The sequence below is a fragment of the Trichoderma harzianum genome (assembly GCF_003025095.1).
Source record: "Trichoderma harzianum CBS 226.95 unplaced genomic scaffold M431scaffold_28, whole genome shotgun sequence".
Lineage (NCBI taxonomy): Eukaryota > Fungi > Ascomycota > Sordariomycetes > Hypocreales > Hypocreaceae > Trichoderma > Trichoderma harzianum.
The window spans coordinates 118,478-142,381 of record NW_020209276.1 but is presented as its reverse complement, the minus strand read 5'-3'; the positions used below and the strand labels follow the sequence as shown (position 1 = coordinate 142,381).

The window sequence follows — 23,904 nt, the reverse complement described above, 5'->3', positions numbered from 1 at the left end:
ATTACTTGTAGCAGTAGATATTTACCTGTACATTATTATCGAAAGAAAAGACAACATTACCCGCTACTGTACCGAGAAAACTCATCGTCATTGTAATTAAGCTTATTTTTCTCGTCAGTTTCCTACACGGGTTCTCAAAATACAACGTAATAAATATCTGTCCACTCTTCCTGTCAGACGACGACCCGAGGAGCTCTCAAACCCTTTCCGGAAGCTAAGTTGAGTTAGCCTATTTGCCGATATCGGTAGTGACTCGATGAGCTGCATAACAGACTAAGACTCACCCCACCAAGAATTTCTGACCTCCAATTAGCTTTTGGATAGAGGGGGAAAACTCCAACAAGAACCTTTTTTTTATACTTTTGTCTTTTGCGAATCCCGTCCTCATTGAAAGAAATTGGTCAGAGGCGGCATCGCCTTTCAACGACCAATAATGGCGGAAGCAACGAAAGCACCTCCCCAGACGATTTCGATCCTGGGCGAGCCAAACATCGTCGTCGACCATGCCCTCTGGCCCAACTACATTGTCCAGGACCTGACTCAGAATCTGGCCTCGTCGACGTACGTCCTCATCACCGACACGAACCTCTTCGACACCTACGTGCCTTCGTTCCAGAAGCGATTCGAGTCGTCGAAAGCGAACCAGTCCGCCCGGCTGCTCACGTACGCAATTCCTCCCGGCGAGGCTTCCAAGAGCAGAGAGACCAAGGCGGAGATTGAGGACTGGCTACTGTCCCACCAATGTACGCGGGACACTGTCATCATTGCTGTCGGAGGCGGTGTCATTGGTGACATGATTGGCTATGTTGCGGCGACTTTCATGCGCGGTGTTCGTTTTGTTCAGGTGCCGACGACTCTTCTGGCCATGGTTGACTCATCCATTGGCGGAAAGACGGCCATTGATACCCCCATGGGCAAGAATCTCGTTGGTGCGTTCTGGCAGCCGCGCCGGATCTTCATTGACCTTGCTTTCCTGGAGACTCTCCCTGTGCGCGAGTTCATCAATGGCATGGCTGAGGTTGTCAAGACTGCTGCCATCTGGGATGAGAAGGAGTTTACTGTCTTGGAAGAGTCGGCCGCTACCATCTTGTCGAGCGTTCGCTCCAAGGGCCAGAACCGACTGGAGCCTATCAAGGATATGCTGAAGCGTATTGTCACTGGCTCTGCTCGAGTCAAGGCAGAGGTTGTCTCCTCTGATGAGCGTGAGGGCGGACTTCGAAACCTGCTCAACTTTGGCCACTCGATTGGTCATGCTATTGAGGCTCTTCTCACCCCACAGCTTCTTCACGGCGAGGCTGTGGCTATTGGTATGGTGAAGGAAGCTGAGCTGGCCCGATTCCTGGGCGTCCTGCGGCCGGAGGCTGTCGCCAGATTGGAGAAGTGCATTGCATCCTATGGACTGCCTACCTCGGTAAAGGACAAGCGAGTCGTCAACTTGACTGCGGGCAAGAAGTGCCCCGTTGATGTTTTACTCAAGAAGATGGCCGTCGACAAGAAGAATGACGGAAGCCAAAAGAAAATTGTGCTGCTGTCTGCCATTGGAAAGACACATGAGGCGAAGGCAAGCTCCGTTGATGACAAGTCTATCAGAATCGTCCTCTCTGATTCCGTTGAGGTAACTCCTGGCATTCCCTCTGATCTTCGCCTCACCATTACCCCCCCCGGATCCAAGAGTATTTCAAACCGAGCCTTGATTCTCGCAGCTCTCGGCTCAGGCTCTTGCCGAATCAGAAACCTTCTGCACTCCGATGATACCGAGTTCATGCTGTCGGCCATTTCAACACTGGGAGGTACTTCTTACTCTTGGGAAGAGGGAGGCCAGCTTTTGGTTGTCGAGGGTAACTCTGGCAAGCTCAAGGCCTCGGACGAGCCTTTGTACATTGGTAACGCAGGAACTGCGTCGCGTTTCTTGACCACGGTTGCAGCTCTGTGCGCTCCTACTAATACGGCGACTACCACAATTCTCACCGGCAATGCGAGGATGAAGCTTCGACCAATTGGCCCCCTTGTCGATGCCCTGCGCAGCAACGGAGTTGCAATTGATTACATTGAGAAGGAGAAGAGTCTTCCCCTCCGAATCAATGCCTCAAATGGCCTCGAGGGAGGTGAAATTGAGCTTGCAGCAACTGTTTCCTCCCAGTACGTGTCTTCCATTCTCATGGCTGCACCTTATGCCAAGAAGGCCGTCACACTGCGATTGGTCGGAGGCAAGCCCATTTCCCAGCCATACATTGACATGACCATCGCCATGATGAAGTCGTTTGGCATTGAGGTCACTCCTTCTACCACCGAGGCGGACACATACCACATTCCTCAAGGCGTCTACAAGAACCCCGCCGAATACACCATTGAGAGTGACGCCAGTTCCGCTACCTACCCGCTTGCAGTGGCTGCTATCACCGGAACTACTTGCACTATTCCTAACATTGGTTCCAAGTCCCTTCAAGGTGACGCACAGTTCGCTGTCAAGATTCTCGAGCCTATGGGATGTGAGGTTCACCAGGATGACTACACCACTACTGTCACGGGGCCCAAGTCTGGAAATCTCAAGGCTATCCCCAATATTGACATGACAACCATGACAGACGCTTTCCTCACGGCCACTGCCTTGGCAGCTGTGGCAACCGGAACGACGGAGATTGTTGGTATTGCCAACCAGCGAGTGAAGGAGTGCAACCGTATTCTGGCGATGAAGGATCAGCTTGCCAAGTTCGGAGTGGTCTGCACTGAGCTGGAAGATGGCATCCAGATCACCGGCAAGTCCAGGGAAAACCTAGTGACACCGACAGAGAGCATCCACTGCTACGACGACCACCGTGTTGCGATGAGCTTCAGTGTCTTGTCACTTGCGGCTCCCGGTCCCGTTTTGGTGACTGAGCGAGAGTGCGTTGGCAAGACTTGGCCCGGATGGTGGGACGTCCTTGCTCAGTCCTTCCAGGCGAGCCTCGAGGGTGTGGATACGGAGAGCAGCCGTGAAGTCAAGCCCAAAAATGCTACCAGTCTTCAGCGCTCCATCTTTGTCGTTGGCATGAGAGGCGCCGGAAAGACAACTGCTGGCAAGTGGGTTGCCAAGACACTTGGCTGGAAATTCCTCGATCTGGACCATGAGCTTGAACGCCGAGCTGGCATCACGATTCCGGAGATGGTTGGAGGTCCTCGTGGCTGGGAAGGATTCCGGGAAGACGAACTGGCGCTTCTGCGTGACGTTATCGAGGCTCACCCCAATGGATACGTCTTCTCATGCGGAGGTGGAGTCGTCGAGACCCCGGCTGCCCGGGAGGTCCTGAAGTCGTACGGCGCCAATGGCGGCCTTGTTCTCCTTGTCCAGCGGGATACTGATCAGGTAGTTGACTACTTGACCCAGGACAAGACACGACCGGCATATACCAACGAAATTAGGGAAGTGTACGAGCGCAGAAGGCCCTGGTACAGAGAGTGCAGCAACTTCCTGTACTACAGCCCACACTCACAGGACTCTCCTTCAGTAGGAGAGACTGAGATTCCCGATGACTTTACACGCTTCGTTTCTTTGATCTCTGGAAAGTCCAAGACTCTCGAAACCGTCTCCAAGAAGAGACAGAGCTTTTTTGTGTCATTGACGCTTCCTGATCTCAAGAACGCTGTAGACATTTTGCCCCGCGTTACTGCTGATTGTGATGCCGTGGAGCTCCGCGTTGATCTTTTGCAAGACCAACAACCACAAGCCGTTATGAAGCAAGTCTCTTTGCTTAGACATGTCACTGGAAAACCCATCATCTTCACCGTCCGAAGTGAATCCCAAGGTGGCAAATTCCCTGATGACAACAACGACTTGCGTCGTGCGCTCTACCGCTTGGCCCTTCGCATGGGTGTGGAGTACATTGACTTGGAAGTGACTTTGTCTGATGAGATTATCCAAGAGGTCAGAGATTCTCGAGGACACACTGTCATCATCACGTCTCACCACGATCCCGCTGGTACTCTGTCGTGGAAGAATGCGTCCTGGGTGTCTGCTTACAACAGAGCTCTGCAATATGGCGATGTGATTAAGCTGGTCGGCACTGCTCGAAGCGTCGAGGACAACTTTGACTTGATCCGCTTCAAGTCTAGGATGCTGGCAGCTCAGCCAACGCCCATCATTGCCCTCAACATGGGTTCTGCTGGAAAACTCAGCCGCGTGTTGAACGGATTCTTGACTCCCGTCTCACATCCAGCCCTTCCATTCAAGGCTGCTCCTGGACAGTTGTCCGCGGCTGAGATTCGACAGGGCCTAGCTCTTCTGGGCGAGATTGAGCCGCAAAACTTTTACTTGTTCGGCAAGCCGATTTCCAAGTCGCGATCGCCAGCTCTTCACAATACCCTCTTTGGTCAGGTGGGCTTGCCTCACGAGTACCAGCGCCTAGAGACGGACAAGGTTGAGGATGTGCTGGAGGTATTGCGCAGCCCGGACTTTGGAGGCGCATCAGTCACCATCCCTCTGAAGCAGGACATTATGCCTCATCTGGATGAATTGACCGATGCGGTCAAGATCATCGGTGCTGTTAACACTATTGTTCCTGCGACTGAGAAGTCAGTGGATGGCCGCAAGCGACTCACTGGTGACAACACAGACTGGCAAGGCATGGTCTATGTTCTCCGCAAGGCTGGTGTCAAGACCCAGTCTGGCAGTGCCAGCGCTGCTGTAATTGGAGCCGGAGGCACAAGCCGCGCCGCCATCTTTGCTCTGCACTCGCTTGGCTTCCAGCCCATCTACCTCGTCGGCCGAGACGCCAAGAAGGTTGAGAGCCTTGCATCGAGCTTCCCGGCTGAATACGGTGTCCAGCCCGTTGCCAGCGCCGCTGATGCCGAGAAGCTCGCCAGCAGGCCTGTTGTCAGCATCAGCACCGTCCCTGCCGACAAGCCTCTTGATTCAGGAGTTGAGGAGACCCTCGGCGCTCTCTTCAAGTCAACAACTGCTGCTCAGGGTGAGAGCCGCGTTCTCCTGGAAATGGCGTATAACCCTCCCCGCACCCCTGTGATTCAGATTGCGGAGAGTGCTGGTAACTGGACGACGATTTCTGGGCTGGAGGTTCTTGCCGCTCAGGGCTGGTATCAGGTATGTAAACCCCCTCTTTGATCTTTGACTTGCACTCTTCTTCAAGTTAGGCTTACTGAATCTAATACGTTCTCTTTGTCTTTAGTTTGAGACTTGGACGGGCATTAAGCCGCTTTTCAGCGACGCTTATGATGCGGTGGTGGGTAAAGAGTAAATAGCTACAAAAGTTTTTATTTCTGAAATATAAGTAAATAAGATTCTTACTTATGGTTTTGTTCCTTTTATTATAACAGATTAGAGATAAATATAACGGTTCTCTATACTTGAGCTCCCTTGTTTTATGTACTGAATTATACAAAAGTATTATTGTACTTAGGTATATAAAGTAAGTAATATTATTATATACTTATTTTATCTAAGTATTCAATATTTGAAGGAAAAAAAGAGTAGTAATTTGTAAGCATAACAATTGTTTCAACTTGAATTCCTCAAGGATTGCTACTTTAGCAGTTTTACTTTTTACAAGCCAAAACACCACTTGTAGAGATCAAAATAATAAGAAAATAGAAAGTTGATAGTGATTTTTTTATTTATTACAGTCAAAATTGTAAGAAACCCAAAAAATAGGGGCTACGGGGTTCGAACCCGTGCATCTCTCGATAATGGTGTTAAACTAAAGAACTTAAAACCATCGCCATAACCACTCGGCCAAACCCCTTTAGTTTTGCCCATTAGCATTAAATTTACTCTTATAAACTAAACGCAGGTCTGACGCAACCAATATGTAAAGTAATGCTCAACGAAGATAAATACATATAGCTGGTTAAAACAAAAGAATATTATTAATTTAATTTCCATCTTCGTATTTATATACACAAGATACTTCAGGAATTGGTATTTACACAATACAAGTCAGCATGCTGATGCCTAAGCGGCCGCTTGCTGTAAGATATAGGTATCGGTCACCGATTTTTAATGTCAGACCGGATACTAACAGAACTGCAAATGCCCATATCCTCACCGATAATTTGGACCCTCTCAAAAAGATAATAAGAGAAAGAAAAAGAAGCAAAGGGAGAAAAATGGAAAAGGAAGAGGGAATATATATAAGCGTAATATCTCTCTTTTGCACACTAGGTAGCAACAGGGACTTAACTCGAGCTATTTACCAGTGAATTAACTTATAACTTATATTTAGTTGTCGAAGATTTTGCTTAGACTTGATGCTGTTTGAACAAGTTGAGAATCACATGTGGATCCACGTAATCCTCCTTATGTTGCAAGCCGCGACTGGCCCGTTTACCGTTTATTATGAGAAAACAATGTCTTTTTTTTTCTTCCTCCTGCCTTTTCCCTACCTTAGATAGCTTTCTTCTAGTCTATAGAAATAGATCACCTAGGTAGTTCTTGTCAGAATAAAGCAAGTTGCAATAGTCTCTTTGACTTAAATTCTCTAGATTCCTCTATTATACTGTGAGTATCCTAGGATAACTTTCCAATAATAGCGGTTAAATTGAAAGAAACTTAAAACCATCGTCTCAACTATGCAAAAAAGACTAAGGTATGTACATTCAGCTTCCAAGTAACAAGCTAGCTGTAAGTGGCCATAGAGGAGGGGGTTTGGTCAGTGCTACAGTGAATGGTCTTCTGCTGGTGACCCTGGCCGGCACTGGAGCCAGTACCAAGAAGACAAAAAACAAACAAACGGATATTTCAGCTCCATGGATCCACAAAGACCATTACAACAGCCCTACATATTTGAAAGTGCCCAATACACCTTTTCTTTCCCGATTTACTTGTGCTCAACTTCCGGAAATCTTGTTTACTTTCTGTCACGTTTGGACAAGGCAGACTGCGATAATTTTACCTGCGATACATCTCTCATTGAATTCTTCCATCATGGGGCGAGCATACTGGAAGGACCTTCCTGATGACCCAGAGAAACATCCGCAATTTATTAGAAAGATCATCCAGCAGAGCGATAGCAATCTAGTCAAAGATATACGCCAACATGAGTATCAACGCAACTTGTCGTTTAGGTCAGATGACTATCCAACGAGTGTGAAGATCCATGAGCTCAGAAGCAAGATCGCTGCGGCTATCCAGCAGCGAGGCGATATCGCTCATAACCCATGTGGTCATTGCGAGCAAGGAATTGGTCCGTTTGTAGGCTGCATCCATATTCAAGGGATGCAGCATGGACGGTGCGGTAACTGTATATATGAAGGAGAAGCGTGTACTAATGCAGATGGTAAGCTGTGTTTTCGTTTCCGACTTCTTCAGTTATCCCAAGCTGACCTATTTGGCACTCTAGATGGCAAAAAAGAACTTGCCGCATTAAACATGAACTCTTCCAGGACAGGAACAGGGCCTGTGTCTGGCGCAAGTCATCGTCCCAGCCCGAGTTCTACGGTTCTTGAGGAGCACGCTTCTGGGCAAGCGGAAGAACAAGCCAGCGGGACAGACAATGCAGACTCTTATCTTGTTCTTGGAAATCTGGTGCTTCCACGCCCCCCTCAAGAGCTCAAGAATCGAGCAGAGAAATGGGAACCGCATCTTGCAAAGCTAAACGCTCGGAATATGGAAGGTGATGTTGCACTCAGCCACGTCTTACTTCGAGGAGTAATATTCTGACTGTATGAGTATTTCAGACTTGCGAGACCTTCCGATCAGAGATTTAGACAAGTCATTCCTGGAATTCCAAGCTCGGGAGTCAGATATATTTCAGTCTGTATTCCCAAAACCGCCGTCACCAGAGCTCCTAGTAAAGCCATCAGGCTCATTGGCATCTCCACTGGCTCATCGGTTGCATCAACCCTCTTTCACGACAGATTGTCGTGACAATGCAGAAACGGCAGATCCTTCTAATGGGTGTTTAGCCATGGTCATGGGGAATGTGTATACTCCGGATACGTTGGTATTTGATCACATTCATCGACGAGATGCCCAGTCGGAGGGCATTCAACAATATCCGCCAAGGCTGCTTAGCAGCCATGAAGATTTTACAAGGGACATTGCTCAATCAATGACTGCCAAAGTGGAGATCCTTTACGGAAAAAAGCTGCAGCAAAGAGTGCTACAGACTCAAGGTTTTGAGATCCTGCCTTTGTGGGGAGAGTTTGAAGGCGTAGTCCTCTTGCTCGCCCTCGAGTCCAGTTATGGTAATGCAGACCCTCGATACCGCTTTCGGCGTATCATGCTAGTTGCAAGCCATCCTCAGCACATGTTCTACCAATCTCGAGGCAACGCTACTGCATTGAGACAAGACAAAGTCATGGAGGCTGCCGCCCTGATGGTTTGTAGTGCTGTCCCCTGGGTAGCCAGGTATTTTTCAGATAAGCTTTGGATGAGTTGTGTTCCGTCTCATCTACAACTAAAAGAGATTCGGCTATTTGGAAAGATCTTGGGAAAGGAAGACCGAATACCGACAGTTCTTCAAATTGATGAAGACGAGGCTGGACAACTGGACAAACCGGCGGAATGGGGTGCTTGGGGTGCTTACTTTGATGCCCAGCCGCACAGTAACAGCAAGTTGATGGGCTTGATACCGCCAGCTTTGGAAGCTTTGCGCAAATCGGACTCCTCGAATACCTGGAACGAGCTCACAGATTTACCTGAGCCTGTCCTGGAATGGATTAGGGGACAGAAGCACGCTTTGTTCCCAGATGTCCCCTTATCCAACCTTTCAGAAATGATAAGCGCATTGGAGGAATTTCTTGAACAACCAATCCCCAAATCTGTCTCTGAGCCGGTAAAATGGATCCTGATAAAGGTACTGAGATTCCAGAAACAATTCTTGGAGGCCTCTCCGGGTCGAGGCCCAGAATATTTATACAGCACGTTTGGCAAGCCCACCATTGAGCTCAAATGCAATCAATGCAATCAACTCTTGGCCATTGAAAATAATCCGCTGTGGCTAGTCTATCGACCTGGCACCCTTTCGTGTACCACAATACGATGCCCTTCCGAGAGTTGCAAAAAGAAAACTCGCACCGCCATCCCTGTAGATGGAAGCATCCCTTCTTCTAGATCGATGCCGACAAAGCAAAGCCCGGCTCCGGCCGCACAGTCTAAAACCAGTCCATATGAAGATTATATCTTTCAGGAAGGCGCCGAAGAGTACAAGTTGCCTACCAAAGTGATATGCCGATGTATATTATGTGGAATAGACGAGCACATCGACGACAAACCGAGATGGACAATAGGCTCTCACTTTTACCTTGAGCGGAGGTTAAACTGCAAAAACAAAGACTGCCCCGCGCGAGGAGGGCGATTTATTCCAATAGAAGACATCGATTCTATTGCGGAGGATAATATCAGAAGTTTAAATGATCGCTGTAAAGGGTTGAGTCTCGAAACGCGCTTAGCATTGATGGCTGAATTGAAGCCAGGCTCACGAGAGGCAAGGAAATCGAGGAACTGATAGCGAGAAATGTAGCAATACTAGAAGAAGATAGTGATACTAGAGGAATATACTTGTATTGATCGTAGCAGAGAGATTCAACAGAGCAGGCTACGTTGCACAAGACAACTTCTCAACTGCAATGCCAGTGCACCAGTTGCGAAAAATGACGAGTTCCCCATCACCGGAAAATCACGGGGATGGACGATTGGCTCTCGTTTATACATGCCATGACCGGAAAACAAGGTGGCAAAAAAAGCTGCGAGGCAGCGCAAGGACCATATTCACCCCAATAGAAATATTGCGGAGGACAATGGGGGAGGAGTCGTGAGCATGAGCGCCATGGTGGCTCGAGCCTCAAAACGCGCCCCAATTGCCCCAATGTTTAATGGCTCCATTGTCAGCACGTGTTACGAGAGATAAGACGATTGAGGGGATAAATGTAGCGATTCTAGAAGAAAAAAATGTGATACTGCTAGATAAATATCGCGGGACTAGAAGAAACATATCGATACTACAAGAATACAGTAGAAGGCGTAATGGGTGTCGCGGTATCGGTACATAAGATAAATAAGGATACCCACATTGAGTCTGAAAGTAGTTTAGCGCCCAAACCCCTTTGTACCTCCAAGTCGTTACCAGAGGACGCAACAGACGCTGTTGCCTAGTACTAGCTGCAGGGCACGCCAAAAGGAACGGGTAGCCGAATCTCGAGCAGCCGTTGCCGGCCTGCGGAATATCGCTTTGAGGCTATCGCCACGCAAGGCCACGAAGAGGACCGATTCGCTGGCCGACCTGACGCCTCCAAGGCGGACCGCGCCAGCGTCTTCGTCTGTAAAGAGCATATCGCTTGCTGCCACCACGCCTGTTCTGCTCCGTGATCTGGTGCCCGCATTTCCAGAACTTCCTATACCTCGGCTGGGGCCATTTACCCCAACTGTGGTCGATGACCCCTCCTCCTTTGCTCTTGAGCCCGGCCTGCCAACAGTAGTTCTGGGCACGCCGATTCCTCGAAGCACTCAGTCTACGACTCCTGTTGTTGTGCTAAGTACACCTATACCGCCACAGGCTCGTCGTCGTGGCCGCTATGCCCGTCAAAGTTCACAGCCTCAAGAGCGACAGTTTGATCAGATAGTCGATCCGCCTTTTACCGGGGACCTCAACCTGCCTGCCCTCAGTAAGGAAGATCAAGGCCTTGGGCAGCAGTTCTATACTGCCTTGAATGATGACAAGATGCAAAGCTGCCCCCGTTGCCAAGAGCGTTGGTTCGATATGAAGAGAAATAGCTTGAACATCTGCAGCCGCTGCATTAGTCGAGACAGGAAGAGAGCCTCGGACGAGCCCTGCTTCTTCAGTGCTGCCAATCACCTTGACTTTAGGGAAGTCCCCAGCAATCTACCTAATCTGACGATAGTAGAGGAGATGCTTATTGCCAGAGTACACGTACATGTGAAGGTCTTACAGGTACGTGGCGCCCAATATAAATACCGCGGTCATGTTGTCCACCTTCGCAATGTTGGCAAACTGTTTGAAGAGCTCCCAGTCTTACCTGAAAACCTAGATATCATACTCCTACGGCCTCCTGTGGACGGCGACCCTCTCCTCCAGCCGCAGTTTGCTCGCGATTTCCGGGTGCGCCGCTCATGCCTGTTGATTTGGCTACAGTACTTACAGCGCACCACCAGGGCTATCGTGAAATTGTTGTGCGCGAGGATCTCTTGCAAAGACTTCCTGTTGACGGCAGCATTATTGATTCCATTGCTAGCCAAGTGGCTGACATACCTGACAGCGAGGCCCCTCAAGGCCCTGTTGAGGAAACCGCCGACGACGGAGGAGATCCAGGCGATGCCGACGCATCGGCAATCCCGAATTTGCAGGTTGCCGACACCGAGCTAAATGCCCTGCAATCCCGAATTTTCAACGGCACGCCTGATTATGAGAGTATGACTGTTCTTGAGGATATGCCGCGTAGCGCGCAGGCTCAGCACCCGATGTCATTGCCTTCCATTCGCAGGACCCCTATCAACGAATTCAACCATTCCCAGCCGCTGCTATCGCTCGCGTTTCCCACCCTGTATCCTGAGGGCAAGGCAGACTTTACGGAGCCTCGCCTGCGGAGCATCACGTACCAGGACTATCTTGCCCATGCGATGAGATGGCAAGATGGACGTTTTGCCCGCCATAAGACGTGGCCTTTCGTCGCCCTCAACACGCTGTTGCGTGCGCACGTCCGGAAGCGAAGCAACTACTTCGTCAAGCAGCACGAAGGCCGATGCCAGGCCCTTACACGCGCTGACCTAGAGGAGGCCATGGCTAAGCCTGACGAGCCAGAGGCTCAAGCCCTGATCCAGTCAATCACACGCCAAGCCGCTGTAATCAGAGGCACCCGGCCGTATTGGTATAAGCAAAGAAAGGAATTGGAAGCGTATGCCTATAACCTGGGCAGGCCTGGCCTTTTCGTTACTGCAAGTGCAGCTGATTACCACTGGGAGTCCCTGTACCGTCATATACCTCGATTCCAGGAGTGGCAAGCGGCTCCTGAGGCGGCCCGGCTAGCCCTGTCACGGCAACTGCTGCAAGACAACGCCCATATTGCTGCTTACCACTTCCATAAGCGTCATACGCTATTTAGAACCATTGTTGTGAAGCAGAAGTTTAACCTAATAGACTTTTGGGGTCGCTACGAGTGGCAGGGCCGGGGGTCCAGTCACCACCACGGCCTCTATTGGTTAAATTGCCATCCAGATCTTGATCCTGACAACGATCAGTCCCGCGAGCAATTTGCCCGCATCTGGGGATATCACGTGTCTGCTGTTAACCCAGAGCCTCAGCGAGTGCAGGCCCCTGGAGAAGGAAATCCGCTGACCATGAATCTTCTGCAACAGCCCCTCACGGTTCAGCTACTATCAATGGTAGTCAACCGTGTACAACGTCACCGCTGTAACAACTACTGTATGCAACTCAATAGGCGTACCAAGCAGGTGGAGTGTCGCTTTGGCTTTCCTCACGGTCAGCGCCTACTAGCCTCCCTTGACAAGCTTCCTCATTCAAAGCACTGGTGCTTCAGGGGCGAGCGGAACGATAGCCAAATCAACCACTACAACCGCTTGCTGACCGTTGCATGGCTGGCCAATACAGACATCTCGCCATGCACGAGCCTACAACAAGTAGTCGATTACGCGGCCAAATACTGTTCCAAGTCGGAAAAGAAGAGCGAGACTTTTGCCCAAATTGGGAAGGCCCTGATGCCACGGGTCAAGGACCAGAACCCCTTGATATCCTTCACGTCAAAGCTCCTGAATCAGCTAGTTGCTGAGCGGGACTACTCGAAGCAGGAGGTGAGCCACTTGCTCCTCGGGTTGCCGTTACAGGAGGGCTCACGAACCTGTCTATATGTCGACTGCCGTAACCCTGCTAGGCATTCCCGCTCCCTACAAATTGACGGTGGGGAGGTTGACGAGGCCCCCAACGTCTATGAAAAATACAAGCAGCGCCCAGAATCCCTAGAAGACCTGGTTTACGTTTCCTTCCTCAAATACTGGAACTTCCGTTCCAGGGACTCCTCCAAGTGGAAGCAATGCCTCATCGCCACCTTGACGAGCTCCTGACATATGATGGCCAAACTTTTAGTTCTCACGCGGAGGCCTTCTCCTACTGTTGGCAGCACCACAGTCATAATGATGACCATTACGGCCAACCAAGGGAGGCTAGCTTGCAGCCTCAAGAGGACCAATACGAGGCTTTGCCCCTGGAGGAAGAATATGATGACGAAGACTGGATGCGCCTCGCCGCGCTTTTGCCTGACAATCCCCTTACCCAGGAAGGTCTTGACCTGCTTAGCCGTCGCGATATCGATGTGAATTATGACTGGACACGGCATGTAGGCACTTATCCAGAATTGCGAGCCAGCTACTGGAAAGACCTTATCGCTAGCCACTCCATACGAAACGATATGGAGGTTCTTGGCCCTCGATGGCGTGATCAGCTCAACCCGCAACAACGGCTCGCGTACGACACTTTCATGGGCCACTTTCAGGCTAAAACTCCAGCTCAAATACTTTTCCACGTTGACGGTGGTGGCGGCACAGGCAAGTCCTTCCTCATCAAAGTGCTGTCGTCCCATCTGCAGACGGCTGCCCTACCAACACCTAGCCCTATTTGCCGCGTAGCGCCAACCGGCGTTGCGAGCAATCAGATACAAGGCAGCACCATTCATTCGCTACTACGCCTCCCAGTAGGTGGTGCCTTTAACGATCTCTCACCAGCGGACGCAGCTGCCCTTCAGTCCCGCCTACGGCACATCAAATACCTCGTTATCGATGAAAAGAGCATGCTGGGGCTTGAGCAGCTAGCGAGGATCGATTCCCGCCTCCGGCAGGCATTTCCGCGGCGTAGCTCCGAGTTTTTTGGTGGCCTGAGCGTCTTGCTCGCATACCTGGGCATTTGAGTTAACTCATGAGTTTCGGCCCTCTTAACTCACTCATATGAGTTACGGACAAGTCGTAACTCACAAAATTGGTCACGTGACGCGTGCGCTTCCCTTCGAGGTGCTTTTGTCTATAAATATGGATGAAGTTGTGGAAAGAAAAGTCGCCTACTCCTTGTGATGGATGCTTCAGCCCGTTGAAAAGTGTTGATAGTGTAGATGAGCGTTAGTCTCTGGGTATGGAAAGTCCGGTGTGCCATTGCAATCTTAGACAGTTTGGAAGCCTCACGTCATCGCAGGGGTTGGAGAGATTGGAACGTTAAATTGAACCAATGACATGCCAGGAAGTGTGGGTATGAGTTTGAGTTAACTCATGAGTTTCTGGTCGTAACTCAGACTCAACTCACGTGAGTTTTTTGAGTTTGAGTCACGAGTTAACTCATGAGTTGGCATTTGAGTTAACTCAAACGCCCAGGTATGCTTGCTCGTGGGTGATTTCTTCCAGTTACCACAGTCCGGCCAAAGCCGCTGTATTCGACTAGCACCAGCCTGTCTTCGTTGGAAAGGAAAGGACAGGCCGCCTACCAGTTGTTTGACCGCACCATCTTCCTGACTACGGTACAACGCCAGGCTGGTGATGAGCAAGCCCGGTTCCGTCAGGCGTTGCAGGAATTGCGTGAAGTTAAGTTATCTATTCCGTCTTGGAACCTTCTTAGCAGTCGGGCACAGGCCAAGCTAACACAGAGCGAGGTTGACAGCTTTAGCGCTGCATTGCGGGTGTACTCTACAAAGGCCCGGGTCAACGAATATAATTACGAACATATGGTTCGCCTCAACGCGCCAGCAATACAAGTGGAGGCAAAGGATCAAGGGAAAGGTGCAGCGCAAGCGCCAAGCGACAACGCTGGAAACTTATCCAACAAATTCCCCGTTGCTAAAGGCGCAAGGGTAATACTCACGATTAATCTATGGCAACCAGCCGGCCTAGTGAACGGAGCCCAGGGCACTGTGTACGATATCGCTTGGAACGCAGGTGCCGACCCATATAAAGACCCCCCAGCCGTCATTATGGTAGATTTTGACAGCTACGACGGACCTTCGTATCTATCAACTACTGAAGGCAGGAAAATCTGCCCAATACTCCCAGTCACCCGTGACTTCCTAGTGGGCAACGAGACCTGCGCTCGCACGCAGTTTCCCCTAATTGTGGCGTTTGCTATCACTGTTCACAAATGCCAGAGCCTGACGAAGGATCGAATAGTTACTGACCTCTCCACGCGCGACTTTCAGGCCGGTATTAGCTATGTTGCTGTCTCCCAGGTCACCTCGCTGCAAGGCCTACTCCTTGAGGCGCCTTTCGACCGTCAGAGCCTTTATAACCACACGCCCACGGAAGGTTCCTATGTCTGTGTTTTTTCATGTCATGCTTTTACGGCTAACTATATGGCAGGTATGAAGATGCGCCTCGTTGACCAACAGCGCCGTCAGGCTCAACAGCTAACCAACCCGCCATATCCACCAGCCTATCTTGACTAGACGACGCCTTCCTGTAAGATATTATTGAACCTCTCTGTACCTATATATAGTATGAAGTTAGACCGGGCGTATCTGGAAGCGGTGGACTCTCATTCAGTCAACTTATGCCCTTCACTGTAGAGTTGAAGCAGTAAAAAAAAAATACATTTAGCTGTGTGTACTGCTTTTTGGAGCGTTTCAGCAATTTTGGACCTAACTTAGAGGCGTAGACTCTAAGTTGGTGACTGAAAGTGGGACCAACGGGTAATACCATACTGTCCAGTTGACCCTCATCTGCATGTAATGGCTTCACGATGACATAATCCAGAAGCCTAGACCATGAAGCGGTCGAAGGATGGTGGACTTGATGATGGCGCACAACCAAAAACAGACGAGACGGACAGTTATTCTGCGTGGCTTTGGAAGTACAGTACAGTACTGTAGTGATTCATAATGACAAATTAGTTATATCGCGGCGAGGGTGACCAGCTTCCGCAAACGGCCAACAAGCTTTTGGAGTATGTGCATCCGCATTTCTTAATATTTCAGAGTGGGGGATGGCTTATTGAGAATGCAGCCTTCGCTCAAAGCTTCCTTTATAAAGGGCCCCAGCATAGCTAATCCTTGTCCACAGTAACGCAGGCTACGTAGTCAGACCTTCAGTATATAACAAAGTTTACACTAAGAGTATATACAGTAACGTTTACGGAAAGCCATGCCGAAAAGGGTTCGTCGTAAAGCGGTATTCCATAGCAACTAGGTTCGTCCTTCAATAGACAGGTGGCTTAGTAGGTCATAATCGCGGAGTTTAAGCAAGGTGTAAGGCTGAGAATAAGGGTGACTTTGGCAGAGCTTATCAAGAGGTGCGTAGTAGAACTATCCGATGCTGTCAAAAGGAAATAGTGGCCTTTTAACATCGGCGAGGTGGGGAAGCCGTTTAACGTTGAGTCCAAGGGGCTCGCCCGACCAGCCAATACCCCCTGTTCATGCAGTGGTTGACGGATTGAGCCATACGACTGATGTATGAGCCACGACGCATTGCACTGTATTGGCAACATTCCCCGCAATGTAATTCTTCATGGAGATATTGAGGCGCCAGGCTATAGTCTCTTACCTCTACGGGATCATGCGTGCCAAACCTTGACATCGGGGATGATTCGATGAAGGTGGCGTTTGGGAAATGCACGTTATATCGGCGACAAACAAAAGCAGAAGAGCTTTTGTCAACAACAGTGGTTATGAAAACAAGATGTCAAAATTTGGTAGGAAAGTGGAAGCTAGATTTTGCTCTAAAGTTTACTGATTGACGTACTGACGATGAGCTGAAGTGGAGATCCAACAATCATTTTTTTTCCTGACAAAAACCAGTCATTCGTCTCTCGTGAAACACCATAACCCCAGCAGTAGACGCAAAGCGGGTTGTCGCTAATAGGACTCCACTCAGTAATTAGAGGCGTTCCAAGCCCAAGCCCTTCAATACCACCAACATCTTGAGGGATCATAATTGTGCCACGCTTCTCAGGGACTTCAAATTCCGTCCATTTTCGCGAATGCACCTCTCCGTCGTCAATCGTCAGCCCCAGCTTTTTCTGTAAACCCCGCTCCACGACCAAGGAGGAGAGTTCTTTGAAGAAGTCATCATATTGATGCAAGTCAGAACCTGGGCCTATCGTGTATTCGTATGGTTGGAGTCTTCCGTCTCCATCGACAAAGTAATTAAGACCGCGAAGAGGAAGGCTTTTTTTTAGGTGTCATTGGGCCCGTAATCGAGACAACACCTTGAGTTGGAACTGTAATGTCTCTGGATACCATAACCTCGTCGCCTTCAGTATCGAAATGTTTGTGTACGAGCTTAACGCAGAAGCCCTGTGGCAATTGATGTTTGCGGAACAGAGATACCAGATCCGTAATATCTTGATTATTGTCATGTGGGACATTCTCATTGTCAATTATATACGGAAGACTGTTATGTGCCTCGGAAGGCAAGAAATCATCTTTGATAAGAGACATGATATTTGGCAAGCGAAAAGTGGCTTTGGTGAGAGTGTCCAATTCCTGTTAGGAAACACAAATAAATATGATATTACTTTCCGTATATGCAGAAGGGTTCTTATAGTTCCTAGCGCACGCTTCATCGTAATCTGCAATGCCCTTTGTAGCTGTCCAACATAACACAGTGACGTGTTCGCTCTGGCCGATGAGTTGTTTTGTCCGCAAACAGCCAATATTTGATCCATGTTGCATTTTCTCAGTCCGATTCTCCCCTTCCGGCCCTTCCGGGCCCTGCCTATCAGGTCTGGTTTGGGAACTGCTGGTTGGCTAAACGATATGGGAGTTCCCTGGCTGACAGTCTCTCTTTGATTCTAGGCGGCTGAGACTGCTTTTGAAAAATTTGCCATGCTGTCACACTCACATTTGTTTGGTGTAGGGAGGTTGACAGTGGTTAGCATAGGTGGTGGTAGAATTTACTGTCGCTTCATACCGGAACCAAAAATGGAGTTTACATCAAAACTAACCTTATGAGCCGCCAACATCTAGGGCGGTCGTTTGCCATCTTAAAGTTTACTCTAATAGCCACATCGCGATTAGTCTCTCTATGCCCGCTGCCCTTTCTGGCAGAGATGAACCCGTGGAGTAACCTTGTCAACAGTATCCTGCCACATTCAACAAAATCCGCTGCGGAGCGAACGCAATGCGACAAAGGCCAATCATCAAATTCGACTATCTCCTTGCTTTCTCTCTGTTTTGCCCAGAATTAGGAATGAGAAACTTTAATATTCCGTGAGTGAGTTCGTCTTTTTCCTTAGAACATATTAGATATAAAGTTTCCGATCAAAATAGGAACATCATACTTAGTCATGGCCTAAAGAAAAGGCTCAAATATTCTGCAGGGTGAAACACCCGCACATTACAGTATGCACGGAGAAATGGAACAGTTCATGCTCTCGACAACTCTATTAAGAACACAGCTATTTACAACGTCCCATGGAGTTCAACAGAAGACAACATTTCGTGGGGATGATGTTACAGTAACTGAGTGACACACATGGAGAAGCACGTAAGAGCGAATTTAGTTCGAGTTCGCGGAAACTTGGATTAGAACATAAGCTTAAAATGAGAGAACGGCTCGCTGTGAAGTCATTTGTATCTGTGCGAATAGTAATGCTCTAGGTTTTTGGCTTGGACGAATATGCCGAGCCTCTTAACCTTCAGTCAATGTATCAGTCTCGGAAGCGTGGCCGCTGATTACGTGTGCCAAAAAACCCTACACTGGCTCGAGTGCCACCCCGAGGCGAGGAGCTAGAAAAGTGGTGCACCCCTGCCATCTTGAAACTCAATCGACAAAGAACCGCGATGTGTGCCGGCTCAGCCGCCTAGTGAAATCTTAGTTCTAGACTTCCGCAGAACCCACTTTGGCTCGAAGATCTCGATCCACAACCCAGTCGCATCCAATTTTGGCACAAGGGAGCCTCACTCTTTTCCCAATCCAGAGTAGGAGGTTCGAATCCGAACCACCCACCATGGACAGCTGCATTCCTGACCAACGGTCTATATGACGCGTATACTTGTGTTTGACTGAGGGAAAATGCTCGAACAAGCGGAAATCTAGCGCATAAATATTATATAACAACCCGTGTGAATGCTGAGAATGCAGTTCAACGAAACATATTTAGTTTGTTTCAACCTCTGCACGAACAGCTACTATTGCTCACCTGTCCAGGCCCTATTAGTACGGGAAATGTCAGACAACAACGAAACGAAGCCAAACCTGGACAATCTCCAGGCCGATATCTGGTACGGTTATCGAACCCGTCAGTTGTTGATTCTCCATGGAAACTGATCCGCGCGCAGGCCCGGCTTGTTGAAATTTTACCAGATCTTTTACTTCTTCAATATCGACGAAGTCCCAAAATTCAGACCACAGCTGAAGATATTGGCCGATACGGTCATCACATCTGCGAGCGGCGCCCAAGCCATGCGAGACGAGATACTTGTTTCCAAGAGTGCACAGGCGGCGGATATAGCCACCCGCCCGCAGGTAGTGCCAATGGCCGGCGTCAACATCGCGTTTAGCAAGGTGGGTATGGAAAAAGTAAGCCTCCGAGTGTACTTTTCCATCGCGATGCGAAAGATACGTGCTAAATCTAATCCGTCGTATAGCTGGGGAAAGAAGGGCTGAAGGACGAAGCGTTCAATCATGGTCAATTCAAAAGCATGACACAAGGGGAGGGTGTGGGGCAAGATCAGGAGGATAATTGGCTGGAGACGTTCAAAAACGGAGTGGATGGCGTACTGCTGATCTGCGGCACCAAGGACAAGGTGGAAGCCCGACTGAAGCACCTTGAAGAAGAAAACCTGGGGTCATCCTGCGGCGTGAAGGTGGCCGAGGTTCTTCGGGGGGAGGATCTGAAATCGCGGCCCGGCCATGAACAGTGAGTGTGGACCGCTCGTTGAACTTCCCTGTCAGGCCATCTAACTCTGTCCCCAGCTTTGGGTTCAAAGACGGTATCTCTCAGCCTCTACTTAAGGGTCTCGACGATGCACAAGCCAAGCTTCCCAATAAACGACATATACTCACGGATCCAGGGTAAGTTACCCGGCAAGCCCCCGTTGGAAGGCCGCCGCAAACATTCTAACCAGACGGCCCTAGAACTATCATCACCGGAAAGGATGAGCCCTCTTGGGCCACGGATGGCAGTTACATGGCTTTCAGAATGTTGAAACAATTTGTTCCGGAATTCCGCAGGTGCGTTGCGGCACGTGGTGTGTCGTTTTCTTTCTGGCTGACTGGCTCCTGCAGCTTCGTGGAGACCGAAGCTCCCGGTTTGAATTACACCCCAGCACAGCTACGTGCCCGCCTGGTCGGGCGCTGGGAGAGTGGTGAGTCTGGGGAGCCACTTTGTCGTCTCCAATATAGACAGAATCTGAGAGTTGCTTGCAGGTGCCCCGGTGCAGGTGTTTCCCAACGTCGACAATCCTAAGGAGGCCGAGAAAAACGACTTTGATTACACGGAGGACCTCGAAGACAAAAACTGCCCTTTTGCGGCCCATATCCGGAAGACGAAGCCTCGTGGGGACCTCGGCGACCGCACCGGCTACGACATCATGCGTCGCGGCATTCCGTATGGGAAAGAATTTGTCAGCGGCGAGGAGAAGATGCCCGAAGACCGTGGCCTCCTGTTCGTCTGCTACCAGAGCAGCCTCGCAAAGGGGTTCCAGTTCATAACTAAGAGTATGCTTTCCCGGCCATTACCCAGACTGGAATTGTCGACCGTCTAACTCACTCCGTTCATTTCTAGATTGGATCAATAACAAACGCTTCCCACCGAGAGCTACCAGTGTAGACGTCACTCCCGGAATCGACCCCATCATGGGTTCCAGTCGCATGAATAATATGAGCATTGTCGACGGCAAAGGCGCGAGGAAGTCGATCAACTTCGACTCTTTCGTGCAATCCAAAGGAGGCGAATACTTCTTCATGCCGTCCTTACCACTTCTGCGGGAAATGGCAACCGTGTAGAGGCCTTGCGTTTTCCTTTAAATCCGGCCAGAGATGTTAATCGCAGGTTTCTGCTTTTAGTGCTGCCTCAGTTGTCCTCAGGAACCGTAGCTACGTATGCCGGATGAACCGTTGTGGAAAGTTGTCACAGTGTATTGAAACGCCCCGCCTTTGCCTTAGCCCGCCCCTATCTGCCTCCGCCTAGCCTGAGAATTCCAGGTGTCAAGCCTAGCCTTGCAAGCGGTGGACAATAAAACAGGGAAAATTCAAACGATCGGCACACAGTGTGACCACTACGCACACTAATTTTACCTTGCTATTAAATAAAAAAAGATGTTTGTATTTTCAGTTGTGTGCGTTGATTTATTTCTGAGTCCCTCTTTTACTGTCCACCGCTTGCCTTGCCCCGGGGGACGATCAATGCTAGCCTGCCTCGATAAAGGGGTTGGGGCTTGGGTAAATTAGGTGGCGCACTCTCCCCTGTAAAAGCATTGTAAACTTACTCTTCCCACCTATTTGCTAGAGCAATTCAAGTACCTTTAGTTAGTGACAACAGCCAGTGTCCAGCCACAATGTGGCTGGTTAGCCCGTGCCAAAGGTACAATCGTGCCGTGTTGGACGTCCGGCTGTGGCAACAACAGCCTTTGAGCCAAGGATTAAGGATAACCGGTGTGCCTGGCAGTCAATCAAGCTCTGTCGCCGAGGCAGAGCGGCTTTCCAGTTGGTAAAGAAATGAAGGCCTTTCCTTCCGCCCACGAGTTGCATTCCCGCCGATCACAGATGCGATCCTCTTGACATCAATCACGGAGGTGACAGAAGCGTATCTTTGAATGTGAAGTTTTTGGGTCTCGTAACCCAAGTCGTGGACTACAACGCGAAACGCGACGGCACAGAGCCGACGGAAAACCTCCAGGTTGAGAGCCATGCCGCATGCCGATGATCAAGTGGCAATCAAGCTAGCGGCGAAAGGGCGCCTTGGAGCAAAGGGCGTGATGATCCTGTTCTCCCACACCAAACTTCGTTGGCAGAGGAGGTAATCTTGGACGCACAGGAAGCCCTCCCAGCTTCCGCGGCACAGACCGTTACGTGTCGTGGATTGTTGAAGGGGTGCCCGGCACAATGCTTAGTGGCGGCGATCACTGGGAAAGCTCCTGGATGNAAAAAAAAAAAAAAAAAAAAAAAAGCCTTGCTGTGTGCAATTCTCACTGTACCAATATGCAGGCAGTAGGCTGCTGCCCTCACCATTTGATTCCTTACCTGCATCCAATTGAACACAACGAAGATAAAACTTCACCTCATGGTGAATTGAATCTTCTGAACATAGTGTAGACACTACTGAACCGTCATTATTAAGGTGGGATGCTCTGGAGTCAAGAGACGATGGTTCAGGACAAGTGTTGACTATGGTGCTCGGAAAGGAATTCAGTATGGCGGGAGCGAAGCCTTTATAGTAATTTTTGTAAGGAATTCCATATGTCGTTGCGGGGATAAGCTATTAACGAATTTCGTCTGGTCTGCGGTGTTTGGGAAAGACTTGGAGGTACAAGCAGTTTTAACGCTAACCTACTTTCAGACCAAAGGTGGGTCTCTCTATTTATCTTATCTACCGATACCGCGACACCCATTTAGCCTTCTCCTGTATGTAGATGATGGAAGAATACCAGACGTCAATAGCGGCAGAGAGCGTTAGCAGAGCAGACTACGGTGCCTAAAACTTCATCTCAAACAAAAGGGCCAAAACTAGCCTTATCTGTAAACTCGTATCTTTGAAATCAGCTGTTCTTATTGTACTATATTATTGTAGGCCGTCACGAATACTCACCGGTTCAACTTACGGTCCTGACCCCCAAACGCTCAAACCACCATACAATCCCACCGCAATGCCTCCCCATTTAAACAAAGATAAACCCCATCTTCTCTGTATTCTTAATAGCTCACTCAAAGCACGTGCTATGAAGCACATACTACAAAGCGCATGCTATTTTTAAATCCATTCATCCTCGTTTCGTCTATAAATGTATGGCCTCTTCCTCCTCTCCCCTCATCATACTCACTCCCATCCACCCTCAACAAGTACAACAAACAAATAAACAAATAAACAACAACATCAATCCTTCAAGATGAGATTCTCTGCTCTCCTCGCTATCATTCCCCTGGCTTCGGCCCTTCCTCAGGTCCCGGCTGCTGTCGAGGCCCGAGCTATCGAACCCCGAACTGCATGCTCTGATACGCGAGACACCTGCGTGGTCAAGTGCAGACCTACCGGGCTTGGCTACATCTACTGCGTGAGCAGCTGCAACGCCGCCTACTTGTGGGTAAGTTACAAACCTTTCCTCCCAATTCCATTAACCCACTTGCGTGTCTCTTCAGTAAGACTAAAGCTCTGAGCAGTGCAAGGCCGACAGCGACGACGAGTAAGCGTGATGCTTCAGAGGAGGGCTGATACTTAAACTGTCATGCCGACGTCCGTTTCCATGTCTCAACAATTCGCGTCTGTACCACTTAGGTGTTGATGGAATCGCCTACAGATAGTTCAAAGTGGTAGAGTCACATCTCCCAGGGCAATGGAGTACATATCTTTGTTCTACTTGGGATCTTATAGAGTAAAGCAAATAGATATAGATACGAAGAGAGTTACATCATTGCTTTTTCTTTGCCAAAATGCTTCTTCCACTCCGAAACTTCCTTTGTTGGTCTATTTGTTGCTCTTTTAGTGGACCAGGTCTAATGGTCCAGCACATGTATCTACTTACAGGAAATCTCTGCATCTTTATGCTAATGAGGCTATCGAAAACGAGATTCGTTGTCTTTTCCCGATATATCTGAATGAGATTCCGGACAGTGTATGGAAGTGATATTTCTGTAACTTGTTAATAAGTAGAGGCAAGAGATCCATGTGTCACAAAATTGGACATGCCGTTTCGTGAAGCGCCATGTCCCAAGTTCTATTCAACTATAGAGAGTCTATAACGTGATTGTAGCTTGGCGTGGGTGTAATATGTTGACGCCTTTTAATCACAGTACAGCAACAGCATGCGTAGCGGTAT

The 23,904-nt window shown here is 49.3% G+C and overlaps 6 protein-coding genes and 1 non-coding gene across 7 annotated transcripts; 5 read left to right on the top strand and 2 right to left on the bottom strand.

Moving 5' to 3' along the window:
* The first annotated feature begins 327 nt into the window (after window positions 1-327).
* M431DRAFT_513890 (hypothetical protein) lies at window positions 328-5,342 on the top strand. The gene is made up of 2 exons (XM_024920119.1): window positions 328-5,074; window positions 5,160-5,342. The coding sequence occupies exons 1-2, from the start codon at window positions 434-436 to the stop codon at window positions 5,226-5,228; spliced, it is 4,710 nt and encodes a 1,569-aa protein (XP_024767830.1). The 5' UTR covers window positions 328-433; the 3' UTR covers window positions 5,229-5,342.
* A 296-nt stretch (window positions 5,343-5,638) lies between these two features.
* Window positions 5,639-5,732, bottom strand: M431DRAFT_t200. Its single transcript has one exon. It is a non-coding gene; the product is annotated as a tRNA-Leu (tRNA).
* Window positions 5,733-6,558: 826 nt separating this feature from the next.
* On the top strand, window positions 6,559-9,437 carry M431DRAFT_547302 (hypothetical protein; the record flags this gene model as incomplete). The annotated part of the gene is made up of 4 exons (XM_024921246.1): window positions 6,559-6,575; window positions 6,625-7,265; window positions 7,329-7,601; window positions 7,666-9,437. 4 exons carry the CDS (start codon window positions 6,559-6,561, stop codon window positions 9,435-9,437), a joined length of 2,703 nt encoding a protein of 900 aa, XP_024767829.1.
* Window positions 9,438-10,085: 648 nt separating this feature from the next.
* On the top strand, window positions 10,086-10,676 carry M431DRAFT_35782 (hypothetical protein; the record flags this gene model as incomplete). The annotated part of the gene is made up of 1 exon (XM_024914532.1): window positions 10,086-10,676. A coding segment is annotated over one exon (591 nt), but the record flags the coding sequence as incomplete, so codon positions are not given.
* Window positions 10,677-16,622: 5,946 nt separating this feature from the next.
* On the bottom strand, window positions 16,623-17,451 carry M431DRAFT_513884 (hypothetical protein; the record flags this gene model as incomplete). The annotated part of the gene is made up of 1 exon (XM_024920118.1): window positions 16,623-17,451. A coding segment is annotated over exon 1 (287 nt), but the record flags the coding sequence as incomplete, so codon positions are not given.
* A 1,645-nt stretch (window positions 17,452-19,096) lies between these two features.
* M431DRAFT_11138 (hypothetical protein) lies at window positions 19,097-20,878 on the top strand (the record flags this gene model as incomplete). Its single annotated transcript, XM_024911795.1, has 8 exons — window positions 19,097-19,152; window positions 19,210-19,450; window positions 19,519-19,790; window positions 19,847-19,945; window positions 20,009-20,104; window positions 20,159-20,238; window positions 20,300-20,590; window positions 20,658-20,878. The coding sequence occupies 8 exons, from the start codon at window positions 19,097-19,099 to the stop codon at window positions 20,876-20,878; spliced, it is 1,356 nt and encodes a 451-aa protein (XP_024767826.1).
* A 1,803-nt stretch (window positions 20,879-22,681) lies between these two features.
* On the top strand, window positions 22,682-23,491 carry M431DRAFT_21512 (hypothetical protein). The gene is made up of 2 exons (XM_024913496.1): window positions 22,682-23,172; window positions 23,249-23,491. The coding sequence occupies exons 1-2, from the start codon at window positions 22,978-22,980 to the stop codon at window positions 23,273-23,275; spliced, it is 222 nt and encodes a 73-aa protein (XP_024767825.1). The 5' UTR covers window positions 22,682-22,977; the 3' UTR covers window positions 23,276-23,491.
* Window positions 23,492-23,904: the final 413 nt, after the last annotated feature.

Excerpts from the sequence above, each read along its gene's own strand:
- M431DRAFT_513890 (XM_024920119.1), top strand. The coding sequence starts at position 434 with ATGGCGGAAGCAACGAAAGCACCTCCCCAGACGATTTCGATCCTGGGC. Across the intron at positions 5,075-5,159 it reads CCGCTCAGGGCTGGTATCAG|TTTGAGACTTGGACGGGCAT; the intron begins GTATGTAAACCC and ends CTTTGTCTTTAG.
- M431DRAFT_21512 (XM_024913496.1), top strand. The coding sequence starts at position 22,978 with ATGAGATTCTCTGCTCTCCTCGCTATCATTCCCCTGGCTTCGGCCCTT. Across the intron at positions 23,173-23,248 it reads GCAACGCCGCCTACTTGTGG|TGCAAGGCCGACAGCGACGA; the intron begins GTAAGTTACAAA and ends AGCTCTGAGCAG.